Source organism: Nicotiana attenuata, unplaced genomic scaffold, assembly GCF_001879085.1.
Source record: "Nicotiana attenuata strain UT unplaced genomic scaffold, NIATTr2, whole genome shotgun sequence".
Classification (NCBI taxonomy): Eukaryota; Viridiplantae; Streptophyta; class Magnoliopsida; order Solanales; family Solanaceae; genus Nicotiana; species Nicotiana attenuata.
In genome coordinates, this window is record NW_017671788.1 from 211,713 (window position 1) to 232,906 (window position 21,194).

Sequence of the window (21,194 nt, forward strand, 5' to 3'; positions counted from 1 at the left end):
TGGTACAACCTTATTTTCGGATCCCTTCCCGTAGTACTGTAACTAGGGATTGTTTTGATCTTTTTAATGAAGAAAAACAAAAGTTGAAGAGGTTTTTTATAGAAACAAAACAAAGAGTATGTATTACCACTGATACCTGGACTTCTATACAAAGAATCAATTACATGTGTATCACTGCCCATTGGATTGATAGTGAATGGAATATGCATAAGAGAATAATTAATTTTTGTCCTATTGTTAGTCATAAAGGCGAAGATATGGCAAATGGTATTGGTAGGTGCTTACGTGAGTGGGGGATAAATAAGATCTTCACTGTCACAGTTGATAATGCAAGCTCAAATGATGTGACAGTAAAGGAATTGTCTAAGCAATTAACAAAAATGGGAACTAATTTGATGAATGGTACTCACCTTCACGTGAGATGTATGGCTCACATCATGAATCTTGTGGTCCAAGATGGTTTAAAAGAATCTTCAGTGTCTATTGAACGTGTTAGGCATGCAGTGAGATATGTTAGGCAGTCTCCTGCGAGGTTGAAGAGGTTTCAAGAATGTTTTGATGCTGAACAACTCAATTCTAAAAAAACTTTATGCTTAGATGTTCCAACTAGATGGAATTCCACCTACTTGATGTTGCGCAGGGCTGTTGAATTTGAAAGTGCATTTTCACATTATGCTTCTAGTGAAATTGGCTTGAGACATTATCTTGAGCATTCTTATATTGATGTTGGAATTCCTACAGGTGAACTTTTGAGTAGTGATTGGGAGAATGTAAAAAGAATTACAAAGTTTCTTGAAATCTTCTATCTTCTTACTTTGAAGATATCTGGATCACGTTATGTTACATCGAATATTCATTTTCTTGAAATTTGCGATGTTGCTGTTTATTTGAAGCAATTGATAGAAAATGAAGATACAGTTTTAAGTGAAATGGCAAAGAATATGAAAGAAAAGTTTGATAAGTATTGGGGTGATCCAGGGAAAATGAACAAGATAATTTTTATCTCGTGTATTTTGGATCCACGTTACAAGATCGAATCGGTTGGCTTTGTACTTGTAAAGATGTTTGGTGTAAATCAGGGGCCAACTATACAAGCAGAAGTGACGAAGTACATGACTTCATTATTTAGTGAGTATGTAAAGTCCAGCTCAAAAGGTGTTGTGCTTGCTTCATCTTCGGATTGTTCTTCATTGGACACTTCGACTTCCGGGCTTTCTGGCAGTCAAGCAAGCACCCAAAATGTAGGACTTTTAGAATCACTCATGCAAGATATAAAAAAATATAAAAAGTGAGAAGAGGTGTTGATACTAGAACAGAGTTAGATAAATATTTAGGTGAAGAAACTGAGGATGACACTAAAGAATTTGATGTTCTTCTTTGGTGGAAATTGAACTCAGCTAGATTTCCTATTCTTGCGGAGATGGCTCGTGATGTATTAGTTGTTCCGGTTTCAAGTGTGGCATCCGAATGTGCGTTTAGTATAGGAGGATGTTTTCTTGATTCATTTAGGAGTTCATTAGCTCCTAAATTGGTGCAAGCTCTAGTGTATCTTCAAGATTGGCTTCGAAATGAAAAATTAAACAACCCATTAGTGTTGAGGAAGATCTTGATAAAATCGAGCATCTTGATCAAGGTAATAATATTGTTACTATGTTGTTGTATATAAGTGTTGTTGATATGCTTATATTTATCCACGACTCATTATTTTAATTTTTTTCTTCAGATTTAGCCAGCAATGGAAAAGACCCTTCCGTAATTGACGTGTAGTGTTAATATATCTGGTAGGAATTCGAATTTAGGCCAATGTGGTGCCCTCTAACATGTGACATGTACACTTTCCTATCATTCAAGTTGTGCCTGAAGTTGGAATTCAAGCCCTGATCCGAGTGGCTTTTTCTTTGTATTTATTATCATGCTGATTATCCTTGCTTGTTGACTCACATTTTGTTGAGTTATGATATCAGGAATATTACATATTATTGAGTTAACAGATCATAATTACTATGTCTTTAATGTTGGTCATCTGAGGAATTCTTGCTCTCTGGAGGTCACACAGAAAGCTGACCATAACTGTAGTCGACTAATATGTTGTGCATTCATGCTTAGGAAGGTTATGTAATATTCACGTTGGTGTAAGGTTTATGCCTCATCTCTGAAATTACCAGCCTTACAACATATATTAAGATATTATTAACAAACCAAGAATAGATAACAGAAGCAGGAACATATACTCACTGGAACTGAAACTATAATTGGGTAAAGATTCTTCTCAGCAAAATAAGTAACTTGATGTGGTGTTCCCTTCAGTGGTATCTGCATCTCAGTCCCAATGTTGATTATCCTTGCTTGTTCACTCACATTTTGTTGAGTTATGATATCAGGAATATTACATATTATTGAGTTAACAGATCATAATTACTATGTTTTTAATGTTGCTCATCTGAGGAATTCTTGCCATGTTTATTTTTTGGTTATTTTCATCTTGGCTACTTCCTATCAGTTCTCTTTTTTGGATGATTGATTTATATCCGTTTGCAGATCAAGAGGCTCAACAAGTTGATGGGGATACATGGCATGACCTTGCATTGGGAAATCCATGACATTAATGATCAAGCTTGTGAATTGGATTTCCAAAGATTGTCAATTTGTCTTCAGTTGTAAGTAAATTGAAAGTATTGCAAGTCATGTACTTGATTAGCGTTGAACGTTGTATCAAAACTATGAGACTGTGATGGTTGCCATTTCTTTGACGTTGAGCACGGCCATGGTTCCTATGGTGGCTGCCATTTCTTTGTTGCTGTTAGGGATTTCTGGCTTTGAAGTTACAATTTGGTTTGTTTTTGTTTGCTATAATTGAAGTGAGAAATGTGGAATATAGAAAGAAGAAGAGTCAAGTGATAAAAATTAGATGTCCAATAGGAGTGTGGATTCCAGTTGAGTAGCAGCTTTTTCATTCTACAAGTTGCCTAGTTCTTCTTTTTTAAATCTCAAATGATATGTAATCAGTAATCAGCCAGTTCATTTCATTTACTGTGACTTTAATTGCTGCAGACTCATATGTAATCAACCTAGTTCTGCTTTTTTCACTCTCAAATGATGTGTTCTATTTTCTTAACAGACATGTATGTCTGGTGTAATTTCGATTTCTGAATATGTATGCTAGGCCGTTAAACCACCCGATATCCGCCCGATAAGAGCTAAACCGATACAAATCCGCCCGATATCTTATCGGTGACTAGCGGATTAATACATTTAAAAGCCGATAACCGATAAGCCAAACCGTTAAGAGTAAATAACCGCCCAATCCACCCGATAAGCAGCCCTACATAATGGTGTAACTTTCTCTTTAAAAGAGATATTCACCATATTGATGTTGATGAATATGTGGTAGTACCGAATTAATTGAGAGCTGCGGAAGAGCCAATTATTACTATTTTGGAGAAATAAATTTGTCGTAGTAAGTCTGAAAGAAACTTATTTAGTTTCCAAAGTATACGCGAAAGCGGTTGATTATATTGAGACTATAAATAAAGAAAAGGATTTAATATCTTTTATTACTACAACTTGTAGCGGGGTAATATGTATGTGAAGTTACCCACTTTATTCTCCAGTTTGTATTACACAAATAAAAGAATACCACAATAAAGTGGATATTTATTGATACAAAAAGTCATATCATAATAAACTTGGAGTTCATTGATAATTGCATATGTCATGGTGTAAATCTGAAGTTTATCAATATTGATAATTTATTCAGTTGGCATAATTGGTTCAGCCATATCAATTTAAGTATGATGTGCAAAAATAATAGAGAATTCACATGGGTAAATATTAAAAGAAGTAGAAAGTTCTTTACGAATTCTCTTATATTGCTTGTTCTCATTAATTAATAGATCAACTAACATTAGGATTGAATCCCATGAATGCTGGAAATATCAAAGGTGAATATGGGCCCATTCACCTGCCATGTATGCCACATAAGATGCATCTATGAGATGGTTACATATGCGATTATTATTAACCCGCAACATGGTGTTTGCGAGGTAACTTGCTCAATAATTTGATTTAGAGCATAATTTCCAGATTTTTTATTCAAGATAGTTCATCTTGATAAGTTGGTTTACATCACATTTGGTTTAGCAAAATGATTTATTGAGTGCCTCCACTTAATAGCTAAACAATTGCTTATGAGAACAAAGTTATCTATATCAGTTTGATATACGTTATATACGAAAGTATATTATTTTCTCCCCTCAAAAGTGGTTCAGAGTCAGGAACCAAATAATTCCATCTTATTATTATTGATGTACGGTGCATATTTTAATTAACACCATAACGCACAAAGATGGGTTCTCAAAGTTGAGGAAACAAGTTAATTTTTCTAACATGAGGGGGAGACATGATAAACAGTTGAGAAAAAGTTACGTGGAATGAATTATCATTTGTACATCTAGATCCTCGAATAAGATAGTATGAACTTGAAGTTTATAAAAAGATAATTCTTTTGCAATATATTGCAAAGCATGCCAGACGCATTTGCTGACTAAAGAAAGTAATTATATTCTCATTGCAAATGCTCATATTAAGTCCTAGAAGGACAAAGTCTATGGTACGCTTAAAGCGTATAGACAAATCGATTTCAAATAAACTTCTTGATAGAGAGATGAGCAAATGATCTAAATGATCATAATAAAGGAGGCAAGTGACCTAGAAGGTCACATGACATAACACTTCATAAAATCTCACGAGATATTCAGGTACCTGAATATATGAATAAAGAAATCTCTATATTATGTCTTTATGAAAAAATAAGGAGGTTGGAACCGATATAAAATGTCCGTCGACAACATCTATGATAGCGCTAAATATATATGAGCATCTTAAGTCTAGATAAACAATTCAAGTAGAATTGGTTTCATATGAAAGACATGTTGTTTTGGACCTGCAGTTCAAACACTTGAAAGTATAAAGTCAATGATATCTGCAATCAATTTTCGATATCTTATTTGTCTAGCATGACATGAAACTTGATATGCATCTAATTAAAGTAAATTATATGACTTATATGACTTAACTTATATAAAAATCCATGAAGGATTTAAGTTGTTTGAAGCATATACAATTCTTGATCTTGAAGTACCACTTCCTCAGTGCAATTTGTGCACAAATGTATCTTGCTATAACTATAGGCATGATAATATGATAGCAAGAGTTTTCACCTCTATGTGAAGATATTGAAATGACGATTCCAACAAGATCATATGAAGACAATACATCTATTAGGGATGGTGATTTCAAGGTGAAACAAATTCGTTCAAGTTAATATGGTTGATTTGTTTATCAAATCTCTACCAAAGTTCTTTTGAAGATGGTGCACAAGGTTGGGATGCGAAGGCTCAAGGATGTGAATTGATGCTCTCATTAGGGGTAGTTAATGCGCGTTGCACTCTTTTTTCCTTACAAGGTTTTGTCTCACTGGGTTTTCCTTGCAAGGTTTTTAACGAGGCAACCAAAAGGCGTATTATTAGATATGTGTACTCTTTTTCCTTCTCTAGAATTTTTTTCCCACTGGGTTTTATTTTAGTTAAGGTTTTAACGAGGCACATTATCTGTTGAATAGACATTCAAGGGGGAGTGTTATAAATAAAATTTTATTTATGGTGAATGTCTATATTTAGAGAGATTCTAGGGTTTATTACTTGGTGGCTAAGTCACCATCTCCCTATAAATAGAGGGTTCTATTCCATTGTAATTCATCCCAATATATCAATAAGAATTCTCTCCCTCTATTTTTCTCTGCAATACTCTTGTTCTTCATTTATTGTTTTATAATAAGTTTGTTATTATTATTGTCATTGCTATTTCAATATCCATTAAATATTTTCTCAAAAAATTTATGCCCTCTTTTAAAAAAGATATTCTTAATCCCCTAAGTGTAATTTACTCCAAGTACTTTTCGTTGATGACTTGATGCCTATGATAAATAAACAAGGTAGTAAAAGAAGTAATAATAGCGACTTTATAAAATGCAGAAAACGATAAGCCAAGCGTGCACGTTAGTTCAAGTGGGGGCGAAGGCGAGTAAACGAGCGAGAATTTTCAAGGGTGGGGCCTAACCTACGCCGGAAAGAACCAGGAGGGTGCGCATAATAACGCCATCGAGAAAATGGATGTGCACACGTGCGCACTCATTGCCTAACAAAAAGTTTCCCTTGGTAACTTAAATGAGCTACTTTATTACTTAATCTATAAATTAATAATTTGTTGTGGTCCTAATAAGACCAAATTACCCTCAACAGTTATACTAATCCCCTAAGCATAATACTAGTAAAGTTTTTGTTCATCACTATTTGCTCCAATATATTGATTGACTTCTATTGATACCTATATTGACTAGATTTGTTTGTTTTTAATAGTATCTTTTAATTCTTGAATTGTCACTATCAATGGTTTTATTTTCTTCTTATCTTTTGTCATCTAATATATTTTAGGTTGAAGTGAACTTTGCCATTAATATCATGTGAGTCTCATGAAAGTTGAATTAAGCCATTATTGATTAATTTCATGTAAAAGCTATGATATATATATATATATATATATATATATATATATAATGTTATTATTTTAAAGGAAATTAAATTTTGAACTGAATTATTAATTTTTTCCTATATTAAAATAAGAATGAAAGGGATTTAAAGAATGGCTTGTCTAGTGTTTGCATCAAATCCTAATGACATGCTTTGTCACTAGTCAAAATTCATTACTCGATTAAAATAAATTGAAGTAATTTTGATGTAAATATCTTTTGCGATTTTCGACTTATTTTCTTTTCATGATCTATTCAATACATAGTTGATTTAGTTATAAAAGTTATTCTACTTGCGGTGCCAAATTCCAGATACTGAGGTGTAAAATATAAGCTCTTAATTCACTTGCAAACTTAAAAATCCAAAATATGCTATAATAGTTAGGGTGTTAATGGTTCGGTTCGGCCGGTTATTTTATAAAATTTGTACCATACCAATTTTTCGGTTATTCTATTATGTATAACCAAAATTAGATTTTTCGAAACCGTACCAATCATATCGGTTTCTCTTCGATATCGGTATGGTTCGGTTAATTTTCGGTATTTTTGTAAATATCATGTAAAATTCACCAATATAAGTAGAATGTAATAACATACGTTCTTTTATAGGACTTAGCACAACTCCTTAGATATTTTTACTATTTTAAAGGGTGATGAATAAAAAAAAATGAAAGATGACTAGAGTATAGATCCATCAACTATTATACAACAACGTAAAAGAAACCAAGCAACGGCAAAGAAAATATAAATCACACAAGTAGAAAGATATTAACCAAGATAAAACTCTAGAATAAAGTCTATAGAAGATTAAATATTCAAAAAGATATATCTAAATTATATGAAAGGAAACATATTCAATACATTGTAGTCTGCTATTCGTAATCGCTATAATACTTTGTGTCTTGCTAATAAAGATACTTGAAATAACTTAGTTTAAGTAGAAGTAGCATAATAGGTTTTTGGAATTAATATTTTGAGTTTAATTGCTTGTTGGCTTGTAATAGTTTTCATAATTTCAAGGCCAAAAGAAAAATTTAATACATTATTATTTTTAAACTTACTAGATAAATATATTTTTCACATGTAAAATTTATCCGGTACGGTCCGGTATTTTTTTTGGTTTATTTTTATATCATAAAGAACCTACCCTAATTATCGGTGCGATTATAGATTTATATAAAAACCTACGGTTTTTTAAAAAGAAACCTAAAATCGGTTTGGTGCGGTACGGTTCGGTCGGTTTAGTCGGTTTTCGAATATCCATTGACACCCCTAATAATAGTTAGTAATTTGGTCGGTTTAAAAGGTCATTTAATAGTAATAAAATATTATTCTTGCTACATTATACCTCACAAAATAACTAAAGATTAGGAATAATTTTGTTTTCTGAAGTAAAATATCAATATATATTTTTCAATTCAGTTGTATTATTAAACGGAACCAACAATATTCAACAACGTTAAGTATTACTCTTAGTATTTAACAATGAAAACCAAAATCTTAAATCTTAAATAAAATTTATATAAAAAAAAAGAAGAAGAAGTGAAAATACATTAAATGTGGCTAGCAAAATTCAGGTGAAACACCACCCAATTCATCCGACCTCTATTAAATTGCAAAGAAGCCCATTATCGTCATTTCACAATCACTTTATTAACCTTTTAATTACCTTTTACTAATAATAATAACTCCCAATTATAGAAAAATCACGCTAAAGTCATTGCCGTGTTTGACCTCCAAAGCCACCATAGCTATGGCCTATACATACACATAATACATATGAAATATTAAATATATACGATATATATATGTGTACATTTTGCAGAATAAATATTGAAGAAATCAACATCTTCTTCTCCAAATTTGTTCAGTTACTTTGATATTTTGTCTGAGAAAATAATTTTTTTGGGTATTTCGATTGGAGAAGTGAGGTCCGGCGATGTTATAGAGCTGAGGAGTCGTCGGAGTTTATAAATTGAGGTGATTTGTTGTGTAAAAGAGAGGAGAAGATGAGACGAGTGAACGGAGAGCAAAGAGGAGTGGATAGCACTCTGGAAACTATAAACGCAGCTGCTACTGCGATCGCTTCGGTTGAAAATCGTGTTCCTCAAGCTTCCGTTCAGGTAAAATTTCACTTCGATTTGAATTCGGTTACTGCAAATTTTATGCTTAGGAATTTATAGATCGTTTTGTGTTTCACTTTGATTTAAATCCAGTTACATTTTTTTTCGGAATTTAAAAATCGTTATGTGTTTTACTTTGATCTAAATCTGATTACGATTTTTTTTTTTTTTGATTTTAAGTAGCATTTTGTGTTTCGCTTTGATTTGAATCCAGTCGCAGTTAATTAATTCTTTTGCAACTTATAAATGTCATTTGGTATTTCACTTCGATTTCAATCCGGTTACAGTTTGTTAGGAGTTTAAACGTCGTGTTTGATGAAAAAAACATTGTTTTTTCTTTTGTCTTTTTGGAATTTGTAGATCGTTTTGTGTTTCACTTTGATTTGAATCTGGTTACAGTTTTGTTTCCTTTTTGGAATTTGTAGATCGTGATTAATATTTTTGAACTCAAAGTTAAATTAGTTGAAGCGTTTGGTGGTGTCTAGCTTATTAAAATTGAAGCTTCGCAAGGGAGATTCATAGATCAGGGGACTTTTGTATTTTTTTTCCCTTGCATTAAACACAGAGATGTGTATTATATTTAGTGAAGAATGATGTGAGTTATTTGATCTTCTAATTGGAAATTTGTTGGTATATCCTGGTGAAAGATTGTAATTGGTATTAATGCTGTCTCCTCTCCACTGTCCGAATTTGGGATACATCTGCAATTTTCATTCTGTAGAGCAAATATTTGGAACTTTTCAAGAATTGTGCAGATAATTATCACAATGACAGACCTCTGGGGCTTAGTTCAAGTGGCAAAGGTTGAAGGACTGTGACTTAGGTCACACGTTTGAGCCTTGCGTCATGCAAACTAAGCGTGTTATTTAAGTGGAGTAAGGTGGAGGGGCGGGCCCATTATTCCCAAGTTTCGAAGTCAGCGGTTGGTCCTAAGGGTTGGCCCCAAACGGATTTCTTGGTCATAAAAATAAAATAAAAATCACAATGACAGAAATTACTCTCTGGAATGGTAGTTCACTAAAAGAAAGGTGTCATCATTGAGAAAGTTAGTGTTAGTATTCTTTGCCCCCTCATAAGAAAAAAGTATTCTTTACCCCCTGTTGGAAATTGGTGATGGTAAGACAGGTAAGTACTACTAGGATGTTTGGATAATATGCTTCAGTTCTTCACTGCTCGTGATATGCATGCTGTCAATGGAGTATCACTTATACTTTTCTGACTAAGTGAGTGAGAGAGGAGGAACTCGGAGAGGAAAGAAAGAGAAGGAGATAAAGCAAAGGCTGTTTTTAATCCCTTTCAATGAAGTGGAATAGGCGACCCGTCGTGATTAGAAACAAGAGTTCTAGTAAATACAGTGATGTAATACATAGATCATTTGCTTTCTTTCTTTTTAATCAATCCAAAATCAAAAAAATCTATCACTTTATGAACTCTTTTTCTAGTGGCACCACATTCCTTCTCATCCATAAGTAGTATCTACAGCCATGTCAACTGTAGTAATCTTTTCTTAATCTTGTTCTAAAATGCTATCTGTCAAAAAGTGTTATTAGGCATGTTCCTTCTTGCTTAAAGCGATGCAGAGATGCGATACATAGTTATGCATTTCAGAGGGTCGAGTTATTTATCGTTTTCAAGTATGCAGAAATCTTGGAAGTTCCAGATTTAACAAATGCTGATATCATATTCTTCCGGCGGTTAAATTTACACAACTGAGCTTACTAGTTAATATACACCTGAATTTCTATTTTTGAAGAAAATGAAAATATTTCTGTGTAAAATATAGATGCTTATGTGATTTCTGCTTTTGGTGCAGAAAGAGTGTTGTTGCAAAAATTCTTGGTACTGTTATTATAGTAAAAATTACATTACCTATCAAAAAAGCCTGCAGTCAGTTTATAGAGTGCCCACTGGTTTTAGTCTCAGATCCTACTCAAAGATGATAATGTCTCATACCACAAATTGCTTCATTCACAAGTCTAAATATGTTCCAAAAGGCTAGAAGTGTACATGTTTGTGATATCAAAACTCTTCCCTGAATTCATTAGAGCAACTGTAGAATAGCTTCGCTAAATGAGGCTGAAATGATAGCCAGTTTCCCAGTTTCAGTCAAAGTCAAGGAGCGAGTTGATATACCTCCTAGGCCAAGTGAAGTGGCCACAGCATGTGAGGTACTTGAGTAAATGACCTCTGCTTGAAACAGATGTAGGTTGGCATGTAGTCATACTCCCCAGTCAGTTTTGGACAAATTGTACAGATTACTTTGTTTTCTGGTGCCTCGTATTTCTTTTAATATTTTCTTTTGTTTATAATTTTCTCAATGCTCTTGTACGTTTACAATTGATCTTATTATGTTAGAATGTGCATGATACTTTATTAGAGTTCTTTTCCCTCTTTCTCCTATACTATTTTTGGGAGGGGAAAGGGGAAAAGAATTGGAAGGAGGCGGTGGGAATTGAACCTTTCACCTTAAGGATGCAAGGTAGAAGTCCACCAGGGTAGTTTTCCTGCATCCCTTCATTTTGATTAACACTCTTGTGACATTTGCAAATTCAAGTGTTTTTATTACCACTTTGTTGTCTGGTGTTCCTTGCTTAGAAACCTCATCTTGCCTTAGCCAGGACCAGGCCTGTTGACTTCCAGCCTCAGAACATTATTTGGTTTGAATGGAATGACTTAATTAATTCTTGAAGGTTAATAATAATTTCTCTCAGCTCTTTGAATATTACTCTAGATTAGATCATCTGTCCTCCGATTTTCTTCGATTGTTCAATTATATTGAAGGGCTAACATCTCCAAGGTTCGTTGTGTCTATTCTTTGCTTTTATTCCCTTGACTATTTGATTCTAAGGAATGATTAATTTGCACTCATCCTTGTTTTAAGACAGCATCAAGAAACAAGGTTGTTTTATTTTCTCTACTTCCCTGTCCTCTCTGCTCTCGGGTCTTTTCCTGAAGAAACTTACTTTGTGTGTTAACATCTTCATAATGCTTTGAAGTTACTTGTTTATCTTATGAGAAGATCTCATCATCTCTTGCACCTCAAATTGGTTCTACAGAAACGAAGATGGGGAGGCTGCTGGAGCATGTATTGGTGTTTTGGGTCTCAGAAACAGACAAAGCGAATCGGACATGCAGTTTTTGTTCCTGAAACAACAGCCCCTGGGGCAGATAGACCTGCTGCTGGTAATTCAACTCAAGCTCCTTCTATAGTGCTTCCCTTCATTGCCCCTCCCTCATCTCCTGCTTCTTTCTTGCCATCAGAACCTCCTTCCGCAACCCACTCACCAGTTGGCTCGAAATGCCTTTCCTCTATGTCTACTTATTCTCCCAGTGGACCTGCCTCGATTTTTGCTATTGGGCCATACGCTCATGAACCTCAACTGGTATCTCCACCTGTGTTCTCTACATTCACCACTGAACCATCAACTGCTCCGTTTACCCCTCCACCTGAGTCAGTCCACTTGACTACACCCTCATCGCCTGAGGTACCATTTGCTAAGCTTCTTGACCCCAATCACCAAAATGTTGATGCTGGTAATAGATTTCCTTTTGCTCAGTATGAATTTCAATCATATCAACTTCAACCAGGGAGTCCAGTCAGCAATTTGATATCGCCTGGGTCAGCCATTTCTGTATCTGGAACCTCATCTCCGTTTATTGACCGCGAGTCTAATCCTGGACGCCCTCAGTTCCTGAACCTGGAGAAGATAGCCCCTCATGAATGGGGATCACGGCAAGGATCTGGGACTTTGACCCCTGATACAGTATACCCCAAGTATCATGACAGTTTCCTTCTCAATCATCAGAACTCTGGCGTTCCTCGTCTTTCAAAGCCGCTTAATGGATGGAAAAATGATCTAACAGTGGTTGACCATAGAGTTTCTTTCGAGATAACTGCAGAAGACGTAGTGAGGTGTGTGGAAAAGAAGCCAACGATGTTGATGAAAACTGGATCGATGTCTCTCCAGGATGTAGAGCGTAACACTAAACGAGAGGCAAACCCGGCTGAAATGTCAAATGGACAGGAGTGCGACGGGAATGAGCCATGCGGCGAAATACGTGAGGGATCTTCTGCTGATGGAGAGGATTCACAGAGGCACCAGAAGCAAAGATCGATCACTCTTGGATCCTCAAAAGAATTCAACTTTGACAATGTAGATGGAGGATATCCCGATAAAGCTACTATTGGCTCTGATTGGTGGGCCAACGAGAAGGTTCTCGGGAAGCAGGGTGGGGCAAGCAATAACTGGATCTTCCCTATGATGCAGCCCGGCGTCAGCTAACTGGTTATATCGCTTTGGTAAGTCCACACCATACTAATAAGCTGCTGCTCAGCTGCCCTAAATTTCGATACAACCAGCTGCAAATACCAGAACTCTTGATATCAAAATGTACAAGGATGAGGTGTTGAAGTGCAGCAAGACTGATATAGTAGTCGATGCGAAGGCTGTTTTTTGGGCACTTCCTGAATTTAGGAAAAGATGGATAGGGATGCATTGTAGGAATTACCATTTGATAAACTAGTTTTGCACCCCTCAGTGAGAGTTTTACATTTAACTAGTTAGAATCTACATCTTCACTTTTTACCTCTTTTATGTATAAAACATAAATAATTGCTAGAACAGTGTAGCAGATGATGATGATAATGATGATAATCTTCATGTAGTTTTAATTGGAATACAATCTTTCTTCACCAAGTTGTCATGAATTAGCAAATGTCCATTTGCTTATAAGATTAAGACTTAAAAATCTGATCCAAGCCATACTTTATGGAATAGTAGACTAGCTAATTTCAAAGCTAAATTCAACTAACTATTAATGATCCAACCTTGACTATTCTATCGGGTATTTGTTATTTTATACAAACACGTGTGTCGGATAGCTCTGTCCACCAACGTTTAAGCATATGAGAAGAAGTCACTAAGCTTTTATTTCTTCGTTAGCATTTAATTTTGGTCTAGAATTGATAACAGTTCTAGTTATCCATTTCATTGATTGTTAAGCCACATTCTTGGTGCAATTCACAATTGGTAACACTTCCAATTATATGTCACAAGTTTATTTTTTATGGTTTTCTGACCCTAGTTAAATCTTTTCTATTCTCAATAAATTTTGTGGAAACAAGAAACTTCTGAAATTACAAGGAAGAAAGGTGATTAGGAATATGTAGCTGCCAAACTACAGCAAAGAAATGAGTGCATTAAAAATTTAAAATTTGGAGGCTGACAAGAGGAGGAGCTACGCATATGAAACGTGGGTACCACCAAGATTGTTTGGTCCCCAAGATATGCAAATATGAGTTGTACCTTTTAATTGTGAGTAACTAACATGTGTTGGTAGAAATTTTAAGAGAAATTTTCATAAAGCACTATCTTTTAGTGGTAATTAGCTATCTATAGATACCATTCGCTATATTACGCCCTGTAGATACGTTTTAAGTTTTTATAAGATGTATTTAGACTACTGTATTCATGAATACAATAGGAAAAATAGGCGTGAATCATGGAAGTCCAGCTAATTCATAAAGCACTATCTTTTAGTGGTAATTAGCTATCTATAGATACCATTCGCTATATTACGCCCTGTATTTTAAGTTTTTATAAGATGTATTTAGACTACTGTATTCATGAATACAATAGGAAAAATAGGCGTGAATCATGGAAGTCCAGCTAATCAGTTGTTGTATTCAACTGTATTCAAGAGTTGTATCATTGAATACAGTAACGTATATTCCTTAAAAAAGGGACCTTTCAACTGATTTAAAACGGAAAGGAAATCAATCTAGCAAATAGTCTCCTAATATAACTCAACTAACACAATTATATCACCCATAATCTGTATTTCTCCCTTCATTAAAGATTTTCCATCCGGAAGTATCAAAAAACAGAGCAAATCGTGGATTCTCAATTCTCCCTTCTTTCTTTTCAGTTCCTTTGTTACAGTTTGTACAAAACAAATTTCAACCAAGAAAACTCGAGATTGATACAATTATAAACAGAAATACGTTGAAATTCGATTTTGCATATGACTACATCAATGTACCCCTAAATCACATGAATTTTGTTCCATGGAGTTATTTTTTCCGTTAACTTTAGTTATGGATTAAAATTTACTTATGTCTGTGCAGATTCCTAATGAAGTTGAATAATGAGACGGTCTCCATTGAGCTCAAAAACGGCACCGTTGTTCATGGAACTATTACAGGTATCTCTTTTTTTCGCCTACCTCTCAGTCTCTCCATTGTGCGTTTTTTATTGATTATGTATTAATAATACATGTATTGTTGTGGAGCATTACGCTAGTACAAAAGAATTGAATGTAAAATCAAATTGTATGTATATGTATTTAGCTGTATTTGTGAAAGGTTACTTGACCTTCACTGTTGTTCTTTTTTTATTTTTTATGTATTAAAAATACATGTATTCTTGTTGAATACAGTGGCTCTAACTGTTTTTTATTAAATGTATTTGTTGTATTAAAATGTATGCTTATAAGTATAGGTGTATTCAGACATGTTTAAATGTATAACAGTGTATATATTTGTGTTGTATAGATGCGATAATATATTCAAATATAGGTGGTGGCATCGACTGAATATTTGCATACGGTGAACAATGAAAGAAGGCATTACACCGTATGCCTCTTAGAGAGAAAATGCAGTTATGGGCGGTTCCAAGTCGACGAATTACCGTGCCCATACGCTTGGGCTGTCCTGAAGAGCAAGTTTCTAATGCCAGAAGATTATTGCTCTGATTATTACAAACCAAAGTCCGTTGTAATGACATATGAGGTGCACGTATATCCTTTGCCGGACCGGAAAGAATGGAATATACCAGCACATATAGCAGATGAAGTTTATTACCACCAAAATGGAAAAGACCTCCGGGAAGACCAAAGAAGAAGCGTGATAAGCCGTTCATTGAATTGCTGCAGAAGAAAAATCAACATTCGCGTAGCATATGTGGGCAGGAAGGACATAATAAGCGTACTTGTAGAAATGCTCCACGTAGAAATTTGTTCACATTCTGACTTGTATTAATGCAAAACGATTTGTTATTGGAACCGGTTTCATTTCGAATATATTTTGGATATACTTAGTTGGTGTATTAAATCTGAATTCGTAATTCAAATACGACTATTATATCTTCATTACATCTGAATATAGATGAATACAATCATTGAATACATATGATTACACTAGGTTATATACATAGGATATGATTGTATCATAGGAAATCAGAGATTGAATATGATTTCTGAATATTAAATACATGTATTCAAATACACCTGAATACATATTAATACAATCTGTTATACACGTATAGATGTCTAAATATGTATTGTACAAAGGTCTAAATAGACTTGAATACATATGCATATAAATGAATACAGATGAATAAAATCAGTTATATACATAAGATGTATTCAAAATACAGCTGAATACATATTAATGCAATACATTATATAAATATGAAGGTCTAAATACACCTGCTGAAAATATGTGAACATACTCTGCTGAATACATATAAATACAACTTAATGAATATAGATAAATATATCATGTTGAAATACAGATCAATACAATATGGTAAATTATAATATAAATGCAACATGTCGACTTGTTATGAATGCAATAAGTATGATAGAGAGTAATACAGTAAGTTGAATAACGACTGATACAATAAGTTGAATACATATCAATACAACATGTTGCATACATATCAATACAAACTGTTGCAAACATACTTAAAAAGCAACAGGTTGAAGTACAAAAACAGTCAATACATCGATTGGATGCTTGAAATGATAGTATATAAACACTGTTGATATGGTCAATAAATAAAAAAAAAAATTGCTAAACTAACACCATCTTTACCAACACACTGTCCAAAAAACAGTATTCACAAAAAACTCCCATCGAAAACTACATTCACCTAAGACTACTCTAACATTATCTTAACCGACGTATCAGAATCAGTGATGTGCCTAAGAATCTTTGAAGGTGCTTCGCTCTCGCTTATGGCATCAGCGTCTATCTTCCGCATAGCATAGTCCCAAAGGAGGGCACCATATCTTTGACGGAGTAAATTGGCATCAAATTTTGTTTGTGGAACCAAACCAACGGTGCTTAGAAACTCTGCGTATGTCGCGGCATGCACCCCACAATCCCTGAAAGAATACATTAAAACAGTTACAAACAAGAATTTAAAAAAGGTTTCATATTCATCATCAATACATAAAGTCATTAAGTGTTATGAATACATATAAATACAACTAGATACAGTTAAATATTGAAATACATATTCATACCATTGAGTACAAAACAGTAAATATCTACATACAATATGCAAGGAAATCTATAATAAGTACGGAAACACAGTGAATGTAAATTTGAATACATCTAAATACAACATATAATAACTAAGTAAGCACAACTCAGTGAATGACATTGTAAATGTGCAAATGAGTTCTGGATTGTTTAAATACTTATGAATACAACTAAATACATACGAATACATCAACATACATATAAATCACATGAATAAATATGACTACATCAATGTACCCCTAAATCAGTTAACAACTTTGAAAGCATATTGATACAATAAAAATTACCTTTTCGTGTCGTGTATCCGAGCTTTTTTTTGCATCAACTTCCTTAAACTTGACACATGAAGAATCATTCATAGGTTTTTTTCCTCTTTTTCGCAACTGGAATTTTTTGTTTCTTTTAAGGATTTCTCAACTTGGACTTCTTTCGATTTGTCATTGTGTAATTTAGTTCTTCTCTTTGAAGCTGTAGTTGCTGATACACCTGCAAATTCCGACTCCACTTGAGTTATTTGCAACGAGAAAGAGGGCCCATCAAAATTGAGAATTTTGGTGGGTATACCTCTGGTTACCATCTTGCGTGATGACGAATCCGACATTGGAGAGAAAAACGATAGCTATCTGTTGAGTAAACAATAACAATGGTTATTGTTTAAGAAGCAAACAAAAATCTATATCAAAATCGAAGAAGCTAAATACTTTTATCAAAACCTAAGAAGCTAAATACTTACCGCAAGAACTTGTAGCAGGAAATAAAACCACGATTTTAGAGAGAAACTAACTGGGGATTGATAATGGGGGAGACCTAGCGAATTTGGGTGGGAGAAGAAGTCTGAAACGTGGTTTTGTGGGAGAAGAGAGTAAAGTGTATGAAAAAAGAGAGAGAGAGAACGTGGTTTGTGAAATTTATCGTGATTATGTGAGAGAAATTCTGAAAAAGGAGAGAGAAAAATATTAATTAGCGTATATGGTACCTTAAGTATAGGATGTAACCATAATTAAATATTTTGTTATAAAGGGTAAAAGGTAGCTATATAATATAATTTTTTAAAATGGTATTTATTTAAAATAAATAGGGTATTAAGCTTTTCTATAGGGTGTAAAAATTCCTATATTTACACTAGTGGAGGTAGCCCGGTCAAAGCCCGGGCCCAATGTAAACAGAATTAAACTACTGTAAGTAAAGGTATGGTGACAATGTCTCCAAGGGATGAGCTTGTGTATAGAAATGTAAGACTATACATCTACTACAGAAATCTTACTTTTTTAATCATGTTATTTCTAATTCATATATTACCCAAAACTGTTAGGATTTTCTCAATTCTAGATTGTGATTTATAAACAATCTATATAAATCCTTTCAATTATTCAGAACCGTGGAACTATATGATTTTCACATAAAATAGAGATACAATAACTTCAATTAAGAAAACTTACCTGAATTCATGATGTGTTTTCTTAATTAAATTGAGCGGAAGTCTTCTTCAGAGTTGCTGTTCTTGAGAAAATCAGTATTTCTCTCTCTTTCCTTTTCTATGTTCTTTTCAGAATAGAATAGATGGAGTACGCTATTCTTCCTTTAATAGGCAGAGAGAGGGACCATCAGTTAATTCCCACTTTCCATCAAAGTGGGTTAGTGGGGAGTTATCACCATAATTAACTTTCCCCACTTTCCATCAAAGTGGGTTAGTGGGGAGTTATGACCATAATTAACTTCCCCTAATTTTATCAAAATATTAATTTAACAAAATATATTTATATTAAACCAAAATACTCACGTGGGCCATATTTTACATTCTCCCACTTGGTGCACGTGATGTTACTCACTTAATGGTTTAATAAATATCTCAATCATTATGTGCACAATAAAATGTTAAATTCTCATTCATTGGAAACATCACTCGTTGTTATTGAATAAGTAAACTTATATGAGTCATGGCGGTTGTACATCACTTACTCGATATAGTCCCTTCCATGTACTACAATATCAGTCTATTACCTAATACAACATGTAAAAGTAATACTTAATTGGTCCAACGTTAATGCTTAGAATATCTTTATCTAAGCCTGAACCTGTCATCGTTATTCTCAATATTATGTATATAAGAGAAAACAGGTATAGAATACCAAAAACATATGTTTAAATGAGCTCAAAGTGTCAATTTCATAAACATAATAAAGTCTTTAGATAAATTCATACATTGCTATTAAGAATGCCCATTCTTTCAACATGTTCAACAAATATTTTGGGTGGTAATCCTTTCGTCAAAGGATCGGCAATCATAAGTTTAGTGCTAATATGTTCAATTGACACTTTATGTTTCTGGACTTCTTCTTTGACGGCAAAGTATTTCACTTTCATATGCTTAGCACCCTTTGAATACTTGTCGTTCTTAGAGAAAAAAACTGCTGCAGAATTATCACAATAAATTTTCAGCGGCCTGGCAATATTGTCGACTAGTCCAATTCCTGAAATAAAGTTCCGCAACCAATTAGCCTGAACTGTAGCCTCAAAGCATGCCACAAATTCAGCTTCCATAGTGGACGCAGCTATGACAGACTGCTTCGCACTCTTCCATGATATTGCTCCTCCGGCTAACAGGAACAAATAACCAAATGTAGATTTTCTTGTATCCATACAACCAGCATAATCTAAATATGAATATCCAATCACGTCAAGATGATCAGATCTTCTATAAGTGAGCATATAATCTTTTGTTCCTTGCAAGTAACGCAACACTTTCTTTGCAGCCTTCCAGTGGTCCATCCCTGGATTACTTTGATATCTTCCCAGCATTCCAACAGCAAAACTGATGTCTGGTCTTGTACATGTCTGGGCATACATTAAGCTCCCAACTATAGATACATAAGGAATATCTTTCATTTGCATACGTTCCAATTCATTCTTTGGACATTGATTGAGACTAAATTTATCCCCTTTCTGAATTGGAACGGGACTTGATGAGCATTTTTCCATTCTAACACTTTATTAATATAGGCTTTCTGAGACNTTGAGAATTTTGGTGGGTATACCTCTGGTTACCATCTTGTGTGACGACGAATCCGACATTGGAGAGAAAAACGATAGCTATCTGTTGAGTAAACAATAACAATGGTTATTGTTTAAGAAGCAAACAAAAATCTGTATCAAAATCGAAGAAGCTAAATACTTTTATCAAAATCTAAGAAGCTAAATACTTACCGCAAGAACTTGTAGCAGGAAATAAAACCACAATTTTAGAGAGAAACTAACTGGGGAGTGATAATGGGGGAGACCTAGCGAATTTGGGTGGGAGAAGAAGTCTGAAACGTGATTTTGTGGGAGAAGAGAGTAAAGTGTATGAAAAAAGAGAGAGAACGTGGTTTGTGAAATTTATGGTGATTATGTGAGAGAAAATTTGAAAAGGAGAGAGAAAAATATTAATTAGCGTATATGGTGCCTTAAGTATAGGATGTAACCATAATTAAATATTTTGCTATAAAGGGTAAAAGGTAGCTATATAATATAATTTTTTAAAATGGTATTTATTTAAAATAAATAGGGTATTAAGCTTTTCTATAGGGTGTAAAAATTTCAAATTTTAATATTTATTATTATAAGTTAATTACATTTAGTATAATGTTGGACTGGACGTTTTCCACAAGAAACAATTTAGATCGGTAAATTTGCCAAACAACATGGAGTTAAATCATGATTATTACACAAACTTTTTCAGGCAAAGATGCAAATTTCAAACTAAAAAAAAAAAAAAAAAAAAGAAAAGAAAAGAAAAAAATTGGATCAAAGTTGATTTTAAAGAAGATAATACTATAGTTTAAGAATCAATGATGACTATTGTTTGCATTAAAATTTGGGGGCTGACTAGAAGAGCTACGCACATGAGTGGGCGCCGCCAATATTGTTTTTTTTTTATTTTTATTTTTGTGTAAAAAACAAAAATCTTTTCTTTTTATAGAAATTAAACTCAATGGAATTATTGCACGAAGCAAATATAATCTCAAATACAGTCTCAAACCTGGTTACTTTACTCTATTTGACCAAACTTTTGAGAAGTCAAAATTATTATTTTTTAAAAAAAAATAATTAGTATTGGGCGCCGCCAATATTATTGCTCTAAAGTTTTCCCTATAAACACTTCCTGAATCTTAGGCCA

At 33.8% G+C, this 21,194-nt stretch overlaps 2 protein-coding genes across 2 annotated transcripts; both read left to right on the forward strand.

Annotated features, from left to right (window-relative positions):
• Positions 1–257: 257 nt before the first annotated feature.
• Positions 258–1,292, forward strand: LOC109210215 (zinc finger BED domain-containing protein RICESLEEPER 2-like). Its single transcript, XM_019373598.1, has one exon. It carries the CDS (start codon positions 258–260, stop codon positions 1,290–1,292), a length of 1,035 nt encoding a protein of 344 aa, XP_019229143.1.
• Positions 1,293–8,316: 7,024 nt separating this feature from the next.
• On the forward strand, positions 8,317–13,406 carry LOC109210219 (uncharacterized protein At1g76660-like). The gene is made up of 2 exons (XM_019373601.1): positions 8,317–8,709; positions 11,766–13,406. The coding sequence occupies exons 1-2, from the start codon at positions 8,596–8,598 to the stop codon at positions 12,990–12,992; spliced, it is 1,341 nt and encodes a 446-aa protein (XP_019229146.1). The 5' UTR covers positions 8,317–8,595; the 3' UTR covers positions 12,993–13,406.
• Positions 13,407–21,194: the final 7,788 nt, after the last annotated feature.